Raw genomic sequence first — 19032 nt, 5'->3', positions numbered from 1 at the left:
TGTTTCAAACAATTTTTATTCTATTTTCAGTCTTATATAAAGGGTGAGATAGTACAGATATCATAACTCACACCATCACAATCAGAAGTTAATTATTTCTTAATTTCAATATATTAAAAGTGCTTATTTGTCTCTCAGCTTTAGCCACACCAAGTACCAGGTTATGATGAAATATAAGTGAAGGGACAGGATTATTCCCTTTTCTGACCCAGATTTGGTGTAATTTAGAGTTGTTTTAAATAATTTTTATTCCATTTTCAGTCTCATGTGAAAGAGTGAGATAATACAGATGTCATAACTCTCAGCATCGCAATCAGAAGTTAATTATTTCTAAATTTCAATATACTAAAAGTGTTTCTTGGTCTGTCAGCTATAGCCTCACCAGTTAGCAGCTTGTGAAGAAATATAAGTGAAGGGACAGGATTATTCCCTTTTCTGACCCAGATTTGGGGCAATTGAGAGATGTTTTAAACAATTTTTATTCTATTTTCAGTCTCATGTGAAGGATGAGACAATCCAGATATCACAACTCACAGCGTCGCAATCAGAAGTTAATTATTTCTAAATTTCAATATACTAAAAGTGTTTTAGTACATTGAAATGTCGAATTTCCACACCAATTTTCTATAAATCCATTTCCCACAGGGACAGGGTGGGAAAGCATGAGCAGGCTGTGAGGAAATAGAAGTGAGAGGACAGGGTGGGTTGTGCCCTTTTCTGACCCAGATTTGGTGCAATTTAGAGTTGTTTTAAACAATTTTTATTCCATTTTCAGTCTCATGTGAAGAGTGAGATAATACAAATGTCATAACTCACAGCATCACAGTCAGAAGTTAATTATTTCTTAATTTCAATATATTAAAAGTGTTTATTTGTCTCTCAGCTTTAGCCACACCAAGTACAGGTTATGAAGAAATATAAGTGAAGGGACAGGATTATTCCCTTTTCTGACCCAGATTTGGGGCAATTGAGAGATGTTTTAAACAATTTTTATTCCATTTTCAGTCTCATGTGAAGGATGAGACAATCCAGATATCATAACTCACAGCATCACAATCAGAAGTTAATTATTTCTTAATTACAATATACTAAAAGTGTTTTCTTGGCTCAGAGTGGCCACTTGGTCTTTGCCTTGCTACAAAGCAAAAGAAATGATGAAAAAGGAAAAGAATTTTACATTTTGCTGGTGTAAACTTAAAAGGGGAAAACAAGGAAATCTGCAAATTCTAAAAACAAGAAATTATTTTTGCAGCGAAAGGAGTGAAAAAAGCAGATTTTTCAAGAAGTGAGCAGTGAAAAACATCCATCCACACACCCAAAACTGTCCCTCCCTGTTCATTCTTTTCCCAGCAAACGAATTCTCGTGTTTGCCCAAGCAAGTGGCCTGGATTTTGGCAACCAGGAAAGTTTTCATGTACCCAGAGCTGCTGCCCATCTGTGCCTTGAGGGCAAACCCTCCCCGGGACAAGATTGTCTTCACCAAGGCAGAGGACAAGTGAGTGATTATTGCCCAATTCTTGCACAATTATTGCCCAATTCTTGCACGAAATGGGTGGAAATTGCTTTGTTAAAGAGAATTTCCATCCTTGGCGAGAGCTGAGAGGTTTCTTATCCCTTCCCTTCCCTCTTTCCCCGCGCAGCTTGTTGGCTTTAGGGCTGAAACATTTCGAAGGGACGGATTTCCCCAAGCCTTTGATCAGCAAATATCTGCTGCCCACCAAAACTGCCCACCAGCTGACGGTGAGGATCAAGAACCTCAACATGAACAGAGCCCCTGACAACATCATCAGGGTAAGGGCCACCTCCTGGGCTCTGTGTTCCAGGGGCTTCTTATTTAAAATAAATTTTCATATTTGGGGTAGCAGTGAGGATTTAACCTTTTATTTCCATTAGTCACTGGATTTGGGAGGTGTTTCGAGGCTGATTGGACTCTTTAGAGGTCAGATAGTGCTGGTAAAACTCAGTGATGCTGATTAAAACTTTATCCAGGTGAATTATTTCAAGAAAAAGTCGTTCTTGTGGTGGCAGTGAGGATTTAACCTTTTATTTCCCTTAGCCAGAAAACCAGATTAAACAACACCTGCATAAAACAAAACCAGTTAAAACAAAATCTGCACAAAACCAGATTGAACAACACCTGCATAAAACAAAACCAGTTAAAACAAAATCTGCACAAAACCAGATTGAACAACACCTGCATAAAACAAAACCAGTTAAAACAAAATCTGCACAAAACCAGATTGAACAACACCTGCATAAAACAAAACCAGTTAAAACAAAATCTGCACAAAACCAGATTAAACAGCACCTGCACAAAGCCACATAAAACAACACCTGCATAAAACAAAACCTGATTAAACAGCACCTGCATAAAACAAAACCTGATTAAACAACACCTGCATAAAACAAAACCAGATAAAACAGCACCTGCATAAAACAAAACCAGATAAAACACCCTTCCAGCAGCTGCTCTGTGTTCCAAGGGCTTCTTATTTTAAATAAAATATCATCCTTGTGGTGGCAGTCAGGATTTAACCTTTTATTTCCCTTAGCCACAAAATCAGATAAAACAACTCCTGCCTAAAACCAGATAAAACAACACCTGCATAAAATAAAAACACATAAAACAGCACCTGCATAAAATCACATAAAACAACACCAGATAAAACAGCACCTGCATAAAACAAAAACACATAAAATAGCACCTGCATAAAATCACATAAAACAACAGCTGCATAGAACAAAATCAGATAAAACAACACCTATATAAAACAACACCTGCATAAAACAAAAGCACATAAAACAACACCTGTATTAAACAAAAACAAGATAAAACAACACCTGCACAAAACCACATAAAACAAAAATACATGAAACAACACCTGCATAAAAACACTTAAAACAACACCAGATAAAACAACACCTGCATAAAACAAAACCAGATAAAACAGCACCTGCATAAAACAAAAGCACATAAAACAACACCTGTATTAAACAAAAACAAGATAAAACAACACCTGCACAAAACCACATAAAACAAAAATACATGAAACAACACCTACATAAAACAACACCAGATAAAACAGAACAACAGCTGCCCAGCTGCCTGAACCTGTGAGAGCAGCCAGCACGGCAGTGAGCTCCTGGTTATTATTTTTAATATTCCTGTGGGTAAAACCTTATGAAAAAATCCCTTTATTGACATGAACACCTGCAGAGAGCCCAGTCCTTCATCCCAGCAGTGTCACCTGAGCAGTGTCTCCTGTGTGGCTGCAGTGTCACCTGTGTGGCTGCAGTGTCACCTGTGGCTCAGTGTCACCTGAGCAGTGTCACCTGTGTGGCTGCAGTGTCACCTGAGCAGTGTCACCTGTGTGCCTTTGTCTCCTGTGTGGCTGCAGTGTCACCTGTGTCCCTTTGTCACCTGTGTGGCTGCATTGTCACCTGTGTGGCTGCAGTGTCACCTGAGCAGTGTCCCCTGTGTGCCTTTGTCTCCCGTGTGGCTGCAGTGTCACCTGTGTGGCTGCAGTGTCACCTGAGCAGTGTCACCTGTGTGCCTTTGTCACCTGTGTGGCTGCAGTGTCATCTGTGTCCCTTTGTCTTGTGTGGCTGCAGTGTCACCTCAGCAGTGTCACCTGTGGCTCAGTGTCACCTGTGTCCCTTTGTCACCTGTCCCTTTGTCCCCTGTCCCTGTGTCCGTGTCCCCTCAGCACTACAAGAGGACCAAGCAGCTGCCAGTGCTGCTCAGGTGCTGTGAGGAGCTGCAGTGTCACCTGTGTCCCTTTGTCACCTGTGTGGCTGCAGTGTCACCCCAGCAGTGTCACCTGTGTCCCTTTGTCACCTGTGTGGCTGCAGTGTCACCTCAGCAGTGTCACCTGTGGCTCAGTGTCATCTGTGTGGCTGCAGTGTCACCTGTGTGGCTGCAGTGTCACCTGTGTGCCTCTGTCTGCTGTGTGCCTTTGTCACCTGTGGCTCAGTGCCACCTGTGTCCCTTTGTCCCTGTGTCCGTGTCCCCTCAGCACTACAAGAGGACCAAGCAGCTGCCGGTGCTGCTCAGGTGCTGTGAGGAGCTGCAGTGTCACCTGTGTCCCTTTGTCACCTGTGTGGCTGCAGTGTCACCCCAGCAGTGTCATCTGTGTCCCTTTGTCTTGTGTGGCTGCAGTGTCACCTCAGCAGTGTCACCTGTGTCTCTTTGTCCCCTGTGTGGCTGCAGTGTCACCTGTGGCTCAGTGTCACCTGAGCAGTGTCTCCTGTGTGGCTGCAGTGTCACCCCAGCAGTGGCACCTGTGTCCCTTTGTCTTGTGTGGCTGCAGTGTCACCTGTGTCCCTTTGTCTTGTGTGGCTGCAGTGTCACCTGTGTGGCTGCAGTGTCACCTGTGTCCCTTTGTCACCTGTGTGGCTGCATTGTCACCTGTGTGGCTGCAGTGTCACCTGAGCAGTGTCCCCTGTGTGCCTTTGTCTCCCGTGTGGCTGCAGTGTCACCTGTGTGGCTGCAGTGTCACCTGAGCAGTGTCACCTGTGTGCCTTTGTCACCTGTGTGGCTGCAGTGTCACCTCAGCAGTGTCACCTGTGGCTCAGTGTCACCTGTGTCCCTTTGTCACCTGTCCCTTTGTCCCCTGTCCCTGTGTCCGTGTCCCCTCAGCACTACAAGAGGACCAAGCAGCTGCCAGTGCTGCTCAGGTGCTGTGAGGAGCTGCAGTGTCACCTGTGTCCCTTTGTCACCTGTGTGGCTGCAGTGTCACCCCAGCAGTGTCACCTGTGTCCCTTTGTCACCTGTGTGGCTGCAGTGTCACCTCAGCAGTGTCACCTGTTGCTCAGTGTCATCTGTGTGGCTGCAGTGTCACCTGTGTGCCTCTGTCTGCTGTGTGCCTTTGTCACCTGTGGCTCAGTGCCACCTGTGTCCCTTTGTCCCTGTGTCCGTGTCCCCTCAGCACTACAAGAGGACCAAGCAGCTGCCGGTGCTGCTCAGGTGCTGTGAGGAGCTGCAGTGTCACCTGTGTCCCTTTGTCACCTGTGTGGCTGCAGTGTCACCCCAGCAGTGTCATCTGTGTCCCTTTGTCTTGTGTGGCTGCAGTGTCACCCCAGCAGTGGCACCTGTGTCCCTTTGTCTTGTGTGGCTGCAGTGTCACCTGTGTGGCTGGAGTGTCACCTGTGTCCCTTTGTCACCTGTGTGGCTGCATTGTCACCTGTGTGGCTGCAGTGTCACCTGAGCAGTGTCACCTGAGCAGTGTCACCTGTGTGGCTGCAGTGTCACCTGTGGCTCAGTGTCACCTGAGCAGTGTCTCCTGTGTGGCTGCAGTGTCACCCCAGCAGTGTCACCTGTGTCCCTTTGTCACCTGTGTGGCTGCAGTGTCACCTGTGTCTCTTTGTCACCTGTGTCCCTTTTGTCACCTGTCCCTTTGTCCCCTGTCCCCTCAGCACTACAAGAGGACCAAGCAGCTGCCGGTGCTGCTCAGGTGCTGTGAGGAGCTGCAGTGTCACCTGTGTCCCTTTGTCACCTGTGTGGCTGCAGTGTCACCCCAGCAGTGTCATCTGTGTCCCTTTGTCACCTGTCCCTTTGTCCCCTGTCCCCTCAGCACTACAAGAGGACCAAGCAGCTGCCGGTGCTGCTCAGGGTCTGTGAGGAGCTGCAGCCCCACGAGTGGAAGGCGCCTGTGGAGAGGGAGGAGCAGCGCCTGCCCTTCTGGTTAAAGGTATTTCCTCAGGGGAGTTGGGGTTTGCGGCATTTTTGGGGGGTTTTATTTGGTTTTGTGGGGATTTTTTTCCTTTTGTGGATTTTTTCCTCGTGGATTTTTTTCCTTTGGTGGATTTTTCCCTTGTGGATTTTTTCCTTTTGTGGTTTTTTTTTCCTTTTGGATTTTTTTTCCTTGTGGATTTTTTTCCTTTTGGATTTTCCCTGTGGATTTTTTCCTTATGGATTTTTTCCTTGTGGATTTTTTCCTCGTGGATTTTCCCCTTATGGATTTTTTCCTTATGGATTTTTTCCTTGTGGATTTTTCCCTTTTGTGGATTTTTTCCTTTGGTGGTTTTTCTTTTCCTTTTGTGGATTTTTTTTCCTTGTGGATTTCTTTCCTTTCGTGGATTTCTCTCCTTTTGTGGATTTCCCCCTTGTGGATTTTATTTTTCCTTGTGGATTTTCCTTTTGGATTTTTTCCTTCTGGATTTTTTTCCTTTTGTGGATTTTTTCCTTTTGTGGATTTTTTCCTCATGGATTTTTTCGTCGTGGATTTTCCCCTTGTGGATTTTTTCCTTGTGGGTTTTTCCCCTTGTGGATTTTCCCTGTGGATTTTTTCCTTTTGTGGATTTTTTTCCTTGTGGATTTTTTTCTTTTGGATTTTCCCCTTATGTGGATTTTTCCTTTTGGATTTTTTTCCTTTTGTCGATTTTTTCCTTTTGTGGATTTTTTTCTGGATTTTTTCCTTCTGTTTTTTTTTTTTTCCCCCTTCTGGTTTTCTTCCTTCTGGATTTTTTCCTCTTGTGGATTTTTTCCTTTGGTGGATTTTTTTCCTCCTGGATTTTTTTCCTTCTGGATTTTTTCCTTCTGGATTTTTCCCTTTTGGATTTTTTCCTTTTGGATTTTTCCTGGAGCCACAGACACCATTCCTGTGCGTCAGGCACTAAGGGAGCCCTGTCCCCAAGGCAACAACTGCACTCGAATGCCATAAAATCCATTTCTCTTCATCACCCCCTGTTCCACATGGAACTTTCCTTCCCACAAAATCTGATTTTTACTAAAGCAACCTTTATAAAGCAAAAATACCTTTGTTTTTCCTCAGGATCTCAGTCTCCTAAAGGCTTTGCAGTGCAACTCATTAATTTAATGTACTATTATGTACTATTATGTTACTATTAAGTAACATGGAGTAGTAGAAAGGAAATAAATCCTGCTTGTAGAAGCAGGTAGAGGAAGCTCTGCCAGCTCACAGAGTTGCCTTCTGTGCTGCTGTGTGAAGGTGAAAATACAGAAATACATAATAATTAAATAAAATAATTAAAATAAATTCTTGCTCCTTTCAGGCAAGCTTGCCCTCCATCCAGAGAGAACTGAAGCAGCTGGCAGAAGATGCCAAGGAGACACCAGCTTCACCTGCTGGAGAATCTGCCCTCGTGGGGGCAGAGAAGGAAACTTCAGGCGGGGAATGTGATGAAAAATATCCTTTGCTGATGCCCAAGGGGCTCGTGCTCACCCTGAAACCTCTGGGCAACCGCTTCTCCAGGAGGCCCTGGAGGAGGCAGAGGTGTGCAGCTCTGAAACCCGTGCTGATCCGGCCCAGCCCCTGCCTGCAGCCCAGCTCCAGCCCCCTGGGCGTGCCGAAAAACCAGAAATTGCCTCAGGCGGAGGCCGCCCCCAGCAGGGTCCGCGGCCGCGTCCCTCGGCCCATCCAGCCAGCCCCGCCACCCCTGAGGGTCCCAGCAGTGCTGGCAGCTGGGGATGCCGTGGAATTCCAGAATGTTCTGCCCGCTGGGCAGCCGAGCTCCAGACAAGCCTTCCCAGGTGCTGTGGTGGCCTCAGAGCCGGGGGGTTCCCAGCCCAAGGTGATGCTGCCGGCCCTGGGCGCCATGAGGGCGCGCAGGCCGTGCGTGAGGAAGGGCTACCAGAGGAAAAAAGGGCCCAAATCATCCCCAGTGATCAAAGCTGCCCCTGTGATCCAGCCCTCCCCTGTCATCCTCACCGTCCCTGCCACCACAGTGAAGGTGCTCAACATTGGCAATGGCTGCAATGTCATCCAGCCCCTGAGCACGGCCGTGGGCCGGGGCGCTCAGGCCATTCCTGTCACCACCCTGCTGGTGAACCCCTCCACCTTCCCGTGTCCCCTCAACCAGCCTCTGGTGACCTCGTCCATCCCATCCCTGATTGTGTCTCCCAGCCCTGTTGGGAGAGAAGGGGAGGAGAAGCTGACCCTGCTCCCTGCTCCAGGAGCTTTCCCTGCGGTGGAGCCCAAGGTGGAGCCCTCAGAGCTCTTTGTCCCTTGCTCCACTTTGTCCCCAAAGAAGGAGTGTGGCACCAACCCTGCCCGTGGGGACGCTCAGGACAAGGGGAACAGCTGGGCAGTGGCAGAGGGAGATGGGAACACATCAGAGCCTTTGCCCGTGGTGGAGCTTTTGCCTCACTTAGAAAATCCCGATGCGTCGGTGGAAATCAAGTCTGAAGATTTAAGTGACGCTCCCAAAGAAGCCAGCCTGGCGCAAAAAAGAGAAATTTTATGTGCTGAAAGGAAGGAGGAGTTCATGCTGGGCCTTGGCCAGGAGCTGAACATGGAGGCCGCCTGCTCCTGTGGGGACGAGCCCAAGAAGGAGCAGATTCCCTGTGAGGAGAAGGCAGAGGAGCAAGGCCAGGCTGGGCCCTGCCCTGCCCAGGGGGAGCAGCAGGGAGAGCCTGGGGGGGCTGCAGGGCCCCCAGGCACCGGGGACTCCCCAAGGAACCCCCAGTGCCCAGCTGAGAGGGAGGCAGGCTTCAGCAGCCCCCCAGGGGACTCCTCCAGCATCGACGGGCTCTCCGTGGGGACACCGGCCGGCCCCGAGGCCGCAGGGGACAGGGAAGGGCAGGAGGAGGAGGAGGAAGATGATTTTGATGATTTTACGCAAGATGAGGATGAGGAAATGTCATCAGCTTCGGAGGAGTCGATTCTGTCGGTGCCGGAGCTGCAGGTAAAGATAAAACTTGAAAAGATAAAACTTGAAAATCCTTTAAAAAGGGCAACCGGGGGTGTCCTAAAACACCCTGTGGAGTCAGGGATCCCATTGGAAATCCCACTGGGGAATCCCACTGGAGAATCCCACTGGGGAATCTTACTGGGAATCTAACTGGAAATCCCTCTGGGAACCCCACTGAAATCCCAATGGAAATCCTACTAGGAATCCCACTGATAATCCCAATGGGAATCTCACTGGGGATCCCAATGGGAATCCCAATGGGGATCCCTCTGGAAATCCCACTGGGGATCTAGAAATCCCACTAGGGATAAATCCCACTGGGGATCTGGAAATCCTACTGGGAATCCCACTGAAATCCCAATGGAGATCCCGCTGGAAATCCTACTGGAAATCCCACTGAGGATCCCAGTGAAATCCCAATGGAAATCCCACTGGGGATCTAGAAATCCCACTAGGGATAAATCCCACTGGGGATCTGGAAATCCTACTGGGAACTCCACTGAGGACCCCACTGGAAATCCCACTGGAGATCCCACTGATAATCCCATTGAAATCCCAATGGAAATCCCAATGGGAATCCCACTGGGGATCTGGAAATCCCACTGGAAATCCTACTGGAAATTCTACTGGAAATCCCATTGAGGATCCCACTGGAAATCCCACTAGGGATAAATCCCACTGGGGATCTGGAAATCCTACTGGGAACTCCACTGAGGACCCCACTGGAGATCCCACTGAGAATCCCACTGGGAACCCCACTGAAATCCCAATGGAAATCCCAATGGGAATCTGAGAATCCCACAGGGGAATCCTACTGGAAATCCTCCTGGAGATCTGGAAATCCTACTGAGGACCCCACTGGAGATCCCACTGGAAATCCCACTAGGGATAAATCCCACTGGGGATCTGGAAATCCTACTGGGAACTCCACTGAGGACCCCACTGAGAATCTCACTGGGAACCCCACTGGAGATCCCACTGGAAATCCCAATGGGGATCTGAGAATCCCACAGGGGAATCCTACTGGAAATCCTCCTGGAGATCTGGAAATCCCACTGAGGACCCCACTGGAAATCCTACTGGAAATCCCACTGAGGATCCCACTGAAATCCCAATGGAAATCCCACTGGGGATCTAGAAATCCCACTGGGATCCCAATGGAAATCCCACTAGGGATGAATCCCACTGGGGATCTGGAAATCCTACTGGGAACTCCACTGAGGATCCCACTGGAAATCCCACTGGAGATCCCACTGATAATCCCATTGAAATCCCAATGGAAACTCCCCCTGGGAATCCCAATGGAAATCCCAATGGGAATCTCACTGGGGGTCCCAATGGGAATCCCACTGGAAATCCCATTGGAAATCCCACTGGGAATCCCACTGGGGATCTGGAAATCCCACTGGGAACCCCATTGAAATCCCACTGGGAATCCCACTGGGGATCTGGAAATCCTACTGGAGATCCCACTGGAAATTCTACTGGAAATCCCATTGAGGATCCCACTGGAAATCCCACTAGGGATAAATCCCACTGGGGATCTGGAAATCCTACTGGGAACTCCACTGAGGACCCCACTGGAGATCCCACTGAGAATCCCACTGGGAACCCCACTGAAATCCCAATGGAAACTCCTCTGGGAATCCCAATGGAAATCCTACTGGGGATCCCACTGATAATCCCACTGAAATCCCAATGGAGATCCCACTGGAAATCCCACTGGGGATTATTTCGAAGGAAATAATAATTTAAAAAATTATATATTTGAGCCAAATAAAAATTTTAAAATTATCTTTTTTGAGCCAAATAAAATTTTAAAAATTCTATTTTTGAGCCAAATGAAATTTTTAAAAATGGGATTTTTAAAATTATTATTTCTAAGGAAACAATGGAAAAACTGACCTGGCTGGCCACAGAGAGACGTTTAAACCAAATAAAATTTTAAAATGGGATTTCTTAATTACTGTTTCTGAGGAAATAATAATTTTAAAAATTATATTTTTGAGCCAAATAACATTTTAAAAATTATATTATATTATGTTATGTTACGTTATGTTATTTGTTACGTTATGTTACATTACATTACATTATATTACATTATATTACATTACATTACATTATATTATATTATATTATATTATATTATATTATATTATATTATATTATATTATATTGTATTGTATTGTATTGTATTATATTATGTTATACCTGGCTGCAACAGAGAGACGTTTAAACCAAATAAAATTTTAAAATGGGATTTTATTATTATTATTATTTCTAAGGAAATAATAATTCAAAAGATTATATTTTTGAGCCAAATAAAATTTTAAAAATTCTATTTTAAAAAATATTTTTAAATATATATTTTTAAAATTTTTTTTTTTTTTTTTAGTTTTAAAAACCGGGATTTTTAAATCATTATTTCTAAGGAAATAATAATTTAAAAATTATATTTTTGAGCCAAATAAAATTTTAAAAAATGGGATTTTTGAATGATTATTTCTAAGGAAACAATGGAAAAACTGACCTGGCTGGCCACAGAGAGACGTCTGAGCCAAGAGGGAGATTCTGAAGAGGAGAATTCCCAGGAGGAGAACTCAGAGCCTGAGGAAGAGGAGGAGGAGGAAGGGGAGGGAATGGAGAGCTCACACAAGGAGGATGAAACGTGTGGGGACCCCTCAGAGGAGCCCAAATCTGCTGCCACCACGGCCAAGGCGGCGTCGCCTCAGGTGGAGACCCTCAGGAGGCCAGCAGGTGGGTTGGGGACATCTGGTGGGTTGGGGACAGCAGGTGGGTTGGGGACATCTGGTGGGTTTGGGGACAGCAGGTGGGTTGGGGACAGCAGGTGGGTTGGGGACATCTGGTGGGTTGGGGACAGCAGGTGGGTTGGGGACAGCAGGTGAGTTTGGAGACATGGGGGAGTTTGGGGACATCTGGTGGGTTTAGGGACACGGGAGTTTGGGGACAGCAGGTGGGTTTGGGGACATCTGGTGGGTTGGGGACAGCAGGTGGGTTTGGGGACATGGGGGAGTTTGGGGACAGCAGGTGGGTTTGGGGACATCTGGTGGGTTTGGGGACAGCAGGGGAGTTTGGGGACAGCAGGTGGGTTTGGGACAGCAGGGGAGTTTGGGGACACAGGAGTTTGGGGACATCTGGTGGGTTTGGGGACACAGGGGAGTTTGGGGACAGCAGGGGAGTTCTGTGGGGTTTTTGGACACCAGGTGAGTGCTGTGGGGTTTTTGGACACCAGGTGAGTGCTTTGGGGTTTTTTTTTGACACCAGGTGAGTGCTGTGAGTATTTTTTTTTTTTGGATACCAGCAGGTGAGGTCTTTGGGGATACCAGTAGATGAGTTCTGTGGGGTTTTATGGACAGCAGGTGAATTTTTTGGGGTTATTTTGGACAGCAGGTGAGTGCTTTGGGTATTTTTTTGTGGATACCAGCAGGTGAGGTCTTGGGTGTTTTTTAGATGCCATCAGGTGAGTTCTTTTGGGATTATTTGGATGCCAGCAGTGAGTTCTTTGGGGTTTTTTTGGATGCAGGCGAGTTCTGTGGGGTTTTATGGACAGCAGGTGAATTATTTGGGGATTTTTTTGGACACCAGGTGAGTCCTGTGAGTATTTTTTTTTTTTGGATACCAGCAGATGAGATCTTTGGGGATACCAGCAACGATTATACCCACACTTCCACTTGGGACGTAGATTTCTCCTCCCCTTCCAGGCAGCACAGAAAACATATATTTTGCACAAATTTAACAATTTCTGTTGAATCCTCCCCAGGAGAGGCCCTGAAGGCCCCGGGGAGGAGCAGGAGCTCCCTGAGGAGCAGGAGCAGGAGGGGCAGAGCTCGGGGCAGCAAGGACACGGCCAAGCTGCTGCTGCTCTACGACGAGGACATCCTGGACAGGGACCCCCTGAGGGAGCAGAAGGACCTGGCCTTCGCCCAGGCCTACCTCACCAGGGTAAGGCAGCCCAAAAACATCACAAATTTGGGGTTTTTTACCACAAAATATCCCAAATTTGTGGGTTTTCTGCCACAGAACATCAAAACTTTGGGGTTTTTTACCACAGAACGTCAGAAATTTGGGGGTTTTCTGCCACAGAACGTCAGAAATTTCCCACAGACTATCAGACATTTGGAGTTTCTACCACAGAACATCCCAAATTTGGGGTGTTCTGCCACAGAATATCAAAAATCTGCCACAAAACATCAGAATTTTGGGGTTTTCTGCCACAGAACGTCAGAAATTTGCCTCAGAACGTCAGAAATTTGGGGTTTTTTACCACGGAAGATGAGAAATTTCCCACAGACTATCAGACATTTGGGGTTTTCTGCCTCAGAACATTAGAAATTTGGGGTGTTCTGCCACAGAATATCAAAAATCTGCCACAAAACATCAGAATTTTGGGGTTTTCTGCCACAGAACGTCAGAAATTTGCCTCAGAACGTCAGAAATTTGGGGTTTTTTACCACGGAAGATGAGAAATTTCCCACAGACTATCAGACATTTGGGGTTTTCTGCCTCAGAACATCCCAAATTTGGGGTGTTCTGCTACAGAATATCAAAAATCTGCCACAAAACATCAGAAATTTGGGGGTTTTCTGCCACAGAACGTCAGAAATTTGCCTCAGAACGTCAGAAATTTGGGGTTTTTTACCACAGAAGATCAGAAATTTCCCACAGACTATCAGACATTTGGGGTTTTCTGCCTCAGAACATGAAAAATTTGGGGTTTTCTGCCACAAAACATCAGAAATTTGCCACAAAACATCAGAAATTTGGAGTTTCTACCACAGAACATCCCAAATTTGGGGTGTTCTGCCACAGAATATCAAAAATCTGCCACAAAACATCAGAATTTTGGGGTTTTCTACCACAGAACTTCAGAAATTTGGGGTTTTCTGCCTGAGAACATCAAAAATTTGCCACAGAACATTAGAAATTTGGGGTTTTCTGCCACAGAATGACAGAAATTTGGGGGTTTTTGCCACAAAATATCCCAAATTTGGGGGTTTTTACCACAGAATGTCAGAAATTTGGGGTGTTCTGCCATAGAACATCAGAAATTTGCCACAGAATATCAGAAATTTGAGGTGTTCTGCCTCAGAACGTCCGAAATTTGCCACAAAACGTCAGAAATTTGGGGGTTTTTACCACAGAAGATCAGAAATTTGGGGGTTTCTGCCACAAAACATCAGAAATTTGGAGTTTCTACCACAGAACATCCCAAATTTGGTGTTTTCTGCAACACAACGTCAGAAATTTGCCACAGAACATCAGAAATTTCGGGTTTTCTGCCGCAGAATGTCAGAAATTTGGGGGCGTTCGGTCGCAGAACATCAGAAATTTGGGGTTTTTACCAAACAACATCAGAAACTGGGGGGTGTTCTGTCACAGAACATGTAAAATTTGGGGTTTTCTGCCACAGAGCATCAGAAATGTGGGGTTTTCTGCCAGAGAACATCAGAAATTTGGGGTTTTCTGCCACAGAACATCAGAAATTTGGGGTTTTCTGCCACAGAGCATCAGAAAATTCAGGGGTTTCTGCCTCAGAACATGCAAATTTGGGGTGTTCTGCCTCAGAGTATGAAAAATTTGGGGTGTTCTGCCTCAGAACATGAAAAATTTGGGGTGTTCTGCTACAAAACGTCAGAAATTTGGGGTTTTCTGCCACAGAACTGCTGGGTCTGCCTGGGGTGGTGTTATTTATTCCTACATGTGGTGCTTCACTTCCCAAAGTGTTCCTTTCTTGAGAGGAGAGCAGCTCCTCCTCTTCCTCAGGCTCAGAGTTCTCTCCCTGGGAATTCTCTTCTTGGTTTGAACTTGGCTCTCTGTTGCAAGCCAAGTCAGTTTTTCCATTATCTCCTTAGAAATAACAAAGTTTTATAAATAATATCAATCAAACAAATATAATTATAAATAATTATAAATAATATAAATAAAACAAATAATAAAGTTTTTTTTGTTTAATATCCTTCAGCAGCTTCCTCACAGCCGACTTCACTGATCAGCACCTGCCCAGCTCAAGGATTTTGTTAAGGAACAGAACTCAAACCCCTCCAGAGCTGCTTAAAATTCTAAAATTAAATTTCAGCAGATTCCTGCTGATTTCCTGCTGTTGTTTTTCCTCCTCCTTTCTTAAGAGTGGGAGCTGGAAGTGAAGGACTCAGGGGCTGAGGGTGCTCAATCCACAGCAGAAAATTCTGAATTTCTGACCTCCCCAGTCTGCACTGGGATGAGCAGCTTTGGTTCATCTTCAGGAAATAACTTGTTTGCTTCAACAAAATTGCAAAAATGTGTAAATTCTGAGTAGAGGAGATCAAATATTAATAGATTAAAAGAATTTAGGGAGAAATTCCTCCCTGGGAGGGTGGTGAGACCGTGGCAAGACCGGACAGAGCTTGGCATGGTGCGAAGTGCCCACAACGCGGCCTTGGAAGGATTTTTACCATCCCTCCCACACAAAACACTCTGTGATAAGTTCATTTCTCCTCCTGGGTGTCCCCAACCCCCCTCCCCAGGTCCGTGAGACCCTGCAGCACATCCCGGGGAAATACGAAGATTTCCTGCGCGTCATCTACGAGTTCGAGATCGGCGCGGACAGACGGACGGCCGTGGATCTGTACTGCACCCTGCAGAAGCTGCTGCACGACTGGCCACAGCTGCTCACGGATTTTGCTGCTTTTCTCCTGCCAGAGCAGGCTTTGGAGTGTGGGCTGGTAGGTGGGGTGAGAGGAGGAGGTCAGGTTTGAAGTGATGGAAAAGTTTGTGGGAGTGGAAAGATAAAGAGTTCTTCCTAAGGCAAGAAAAGCAGCAAAATTGGTAATTTTGCCTTGCTGCAGATTTGCCTTGGTGCTTTTATGAGTGAGAATTGGGAAGTTTTTGGTGTTTTTTATGAATCTCCTGCTCAGTGTGGTTGTGGAGGATCAGCCTTTCCCATTTGGCTGCAGATAAAGCAAGCAGTGACTCCCCTGTCTCCAAATCTCCCTCCCACTTTGCAGGCTGTAGGACTGAGGTTTCACCTCTTCCATCCTTGCTGAATTTCCCTGATTTATGTGCAAAGCCAAACTTTATCACTCAGTGAAAGTTAGAGGCTGTAAACCACCAGAAAGAAAATCTTTTTGCACAATAATCTTTAGGCTGTGGTTCTGTAGACAGAGCAAAAAAGGTTTATAAACACCCTGACTGTTTGAGAAACTCGGGATGCTATAATATAATACAATACAATACAATACAATACAATATAATGTAATGTAATGTAATGTAATGTAATGTAATATAATATGCAATTATACTTTAGATGACAATTATTATATATATTATTATACCTAATATAATCAATATAACATAACATGTAACTATTATATATTTATACTTTATGATTTTATATGGCATAATATATAATATATAAAATATATTATATAATATGTAATATATAATGTATAATGTATAATATATAGAATTGTATTATATTATATAGAAGTATATTATATAGAAGTATAATATAATATAATATGCAATTATACTTTAGATGACAATTATTATATATATTATTATACCTAATATAATCAATATAACATAATATAACATGTAACTATTATATATTTATACTTTATGATTTTATATGGCATAATATATAATATATAATATATAATATATAATGTATAATGTATAATATATAGAATTGTATTATATTATATAGAAGTATATTATATAGAAGTATAATATAATATAATATAATATAATATAATATGCAATTATACTTTATATGACAATTATTATATATATTATTATACATTATATAATCAATATAACATAACATGTAACTATTACATATTTATACTTTATGATTTTATATGGCATAATATATAATATATAATATATAATATATAATATGTAATATATAATATATAATGTATAATGTATAATATATAGAATTGTATTATATTATATAGAAGTATATTATATAGAAATATAATATAATATAATATAATATAATATAATATAATATGCAATTATACTTTATATGACAATTATTATATATATTATTATACATTATATAATCAATATAACATAATATAACATGTAACTATTATATATTTATACTTTATGATTTTATATGGCATAGTATATAATATATAGAATTATATTATATTATATTATATTATATTATAATTATATTATATTATATTATATAGAAGTATATTATGTAGAAGTATATTATGTAGAAGTATATTATATAGAAGTACATTATATTACATTACATTACTTTATTTATTTATTTATTTATTTATTTATTTATTTATTTATTTATTTATTTATTATAGGAATGCTATTATATATATATGCTATCAATATTGTTGATTATTCCAAGTGGTGCCTTTTGTGAAAGGCATCAACACAATGGGAAACAAAGCCCAGCACAGGAATTTCATTTGTTGAAGTCAATTCCAGATTGACTTGGCAATATGTGAATCTTTTTTCTTGTGGCCAGTTTGAGGAGCAGCAGGCCTTTGAGAAGAGCAGGAAGTTCCTCAGGCAGCTGGAGATCTGCTTTGCTGAGAATCCTGCCCACCACCAGAAGATCATCAAAGTGCTGCAGAGCTGTGCGGACTGCGTGCCCCAGGAGATCGCAGAGGTGAGCAGGGAGCCCTTGTCTGCCAGCCAGCCCCATCCCTGGCCCTGAACTCCTGGAGAGCAGGGCAGCTGGCCCAGCACATCCTCCATTCGTGGTCAAATTCATGGCTTGATTGATTGATTGATTGATTGATCACAAAGTGATTTGGGATGGGGAGGAGCTTAGAGCCCATCTCATTCCACCCCCAGGGACACTTCCCACCAGTTGGTTTCTCCAGTTCTCTGTGTCATCTACAGAGTCTGCCTGGGCTCACAGCTCAAATTCATGGATGGATGGATGGATGGATGGATTGATTGATTGATTGATTGATCACAAAATTCTTTGAGTTGGGAAGGACCTTAAAACCCATCTCATTCCACCTCCAGGGACATTTCCCACCAGTTGGTTTCTCCAGTTCTCTGTGTCATCTACAGAGTCTGCCTGGGCTCACAGCTCAAATTCATTGATTGATTGATTGATTGATTGATCACAAAGTGATTTGGGATGGGGAGGAGCTTAGAGCCCATCTCATTCCACCCCCAGGGACATTTCCCACCAGTTGGTTTCTCCAGTTCTCTGTGTCATCTACAGAGTCTGCCTGGGCTCAAAGCTCAAATTCATTGATTGATTGATTGATTGATTGATCACAAAGTGATTTGGGATGGGAAGGACCTTAAAACCCATCTCATTCCACCTCCAGGGACACTTCCCACCAGTTGGTTTCTCCAGTTCCCATCCAACCTGGCCTTGGATTCAGGGGGAATTGGAGAGAAAACTCTCAGTCTGTTTCTTCTCTCCCACCTCCACCTTGCGGTTGAGACTTAGAAAAGTCTGTCTGGAATTCTGGAGGGATATTTCCAGGCTGATTTGACTTAATTTCCAGGCTAATTTGACTTAATTTCCAGGCTAATTTGATGATTTCCAGGCTAATTTGACAATTCCCAGGCTAATTTGACCTAATTTCCAGGCCAATTTGACAATTTCCAGGCCAATTTGACAGCTGGGTGTGGAATGATCTCAGAACACCCCGGAATTTGTTCCCTCCCCACCTTCCACGCTGGCTCTGTGACGATCCCTGCTGCTCCCCTTGCTCTCAGCAGCACAAGGAGATGAGCTTGGGATGATTTTTCTGCATTTTTCCCATTTTTCCAGCTGAAGACCCAGATGTGGCAGCTGCTGAAGGGCCATGACCACCTGCAGGATGAGTTCTCAGTTTTCTTTGACCACCTCCGTCCCTCTGCCAGCCGCATGGGAGACTTTGAGGAGATCAACTGGACAGAGGAGAAGGAATATGAGGTGCTCCAAATCTCCTCCCCAAACCCCAAAAATGATAAAAACAGAGATAAGAATCATATCTAAGCTGAAACAACTCAATTAGAGGGTGCGGTTCTAGAAGCACTGAAGCAAACCCTTCAAAGTTTGGAACAGCAAAAAAAAAAAAAAAAAAAATTTTTGTTTTCTGGGCGGGGAAAAACCAAAATTGGGGTGAGCTGAGAGCAGCTGTTGTGGGTTTGTTGTGCTGCAGTTTGATGGCTTTGAGGAGGTGTCTCTGCCTGATGTGGAGGAGGAGGAGGAGCCCCCCAAAATTCATGGAGCCAGCAGGAACAAGAAGAGGAAGGAGATTGGAGGCCAACACCACGACAAGGTGGGGCTGGGGCATCTCATCTCTGAGCAGATTAAATTGGGGTTAAACTGGGATTGAATTGGGGCTGGGGTATTTCCTGGGTATTTCTCACCTCTGAGCAAATTAAATTGAGATT

The 19032-nt window shown here is 44.2% G+C and overlaps 1 protein-coding gene across 1 annotated transcript in view; it reads left to right on the top strand.

The window, feature by feature from the left end:
- LOC131569673 (GON-4-like protein) overlaps positions 1-19032 on the top strand; it is a 59237-nt gene that overhangs the window by 27868 nt on the left and 12337 nt on the right. Inside the window, exons 17-26 of the mRNA XM_058821929.1 lie at positions 1351-1495; positions 1641-1791; positions 5574-5690; positions 7015-8646; positions 11163-11409; positions 12434-12615; positions 15177-15374; positions 17150-17293; positions 18425-18568; positions 18798-18917. Coding sequence (XP_058677912.1) covers positions 1351-1495; positions 1641-1791; positions 5574-5690; positions 7015-8646; positions 11163-11409; positions 12434-12615; positions 15177-15374; positions 17150-17293; positions 18425-18568; positions 18798-18917 — 3080 coding nt within the window. The remainder of the gene's footprint in view (positions 1-1350; positions 1496-1640; positions 1792-5573; positions 5691-7014; positions 8647-11162; positions 11410-12433; positions 12616-15176; positions 15375-17149; positions 17294-18424; positions 18569-18797; positions 18918-19032) is intronic.

This window comes from Ammospiza caudacuta, chromosome 30, assembly GCF_027887145.1.
Source record: "Ammospiza caudacuta isolate bAmmCau1 chromosome 30, bAmmCau1.pri, whole genome shotgun sequence".
NCBI classification, from domain to species: Eukaryota; Metazoa; Chordata; class Aves; order Passeriformes; family Passerellidae; genus Ammospiza; species Ammospiza caudacuta.
Note: the sequence above shows the minus strand (reverse complement) of the source record. Positions and strands in the feature narration are given on the sequence as shown.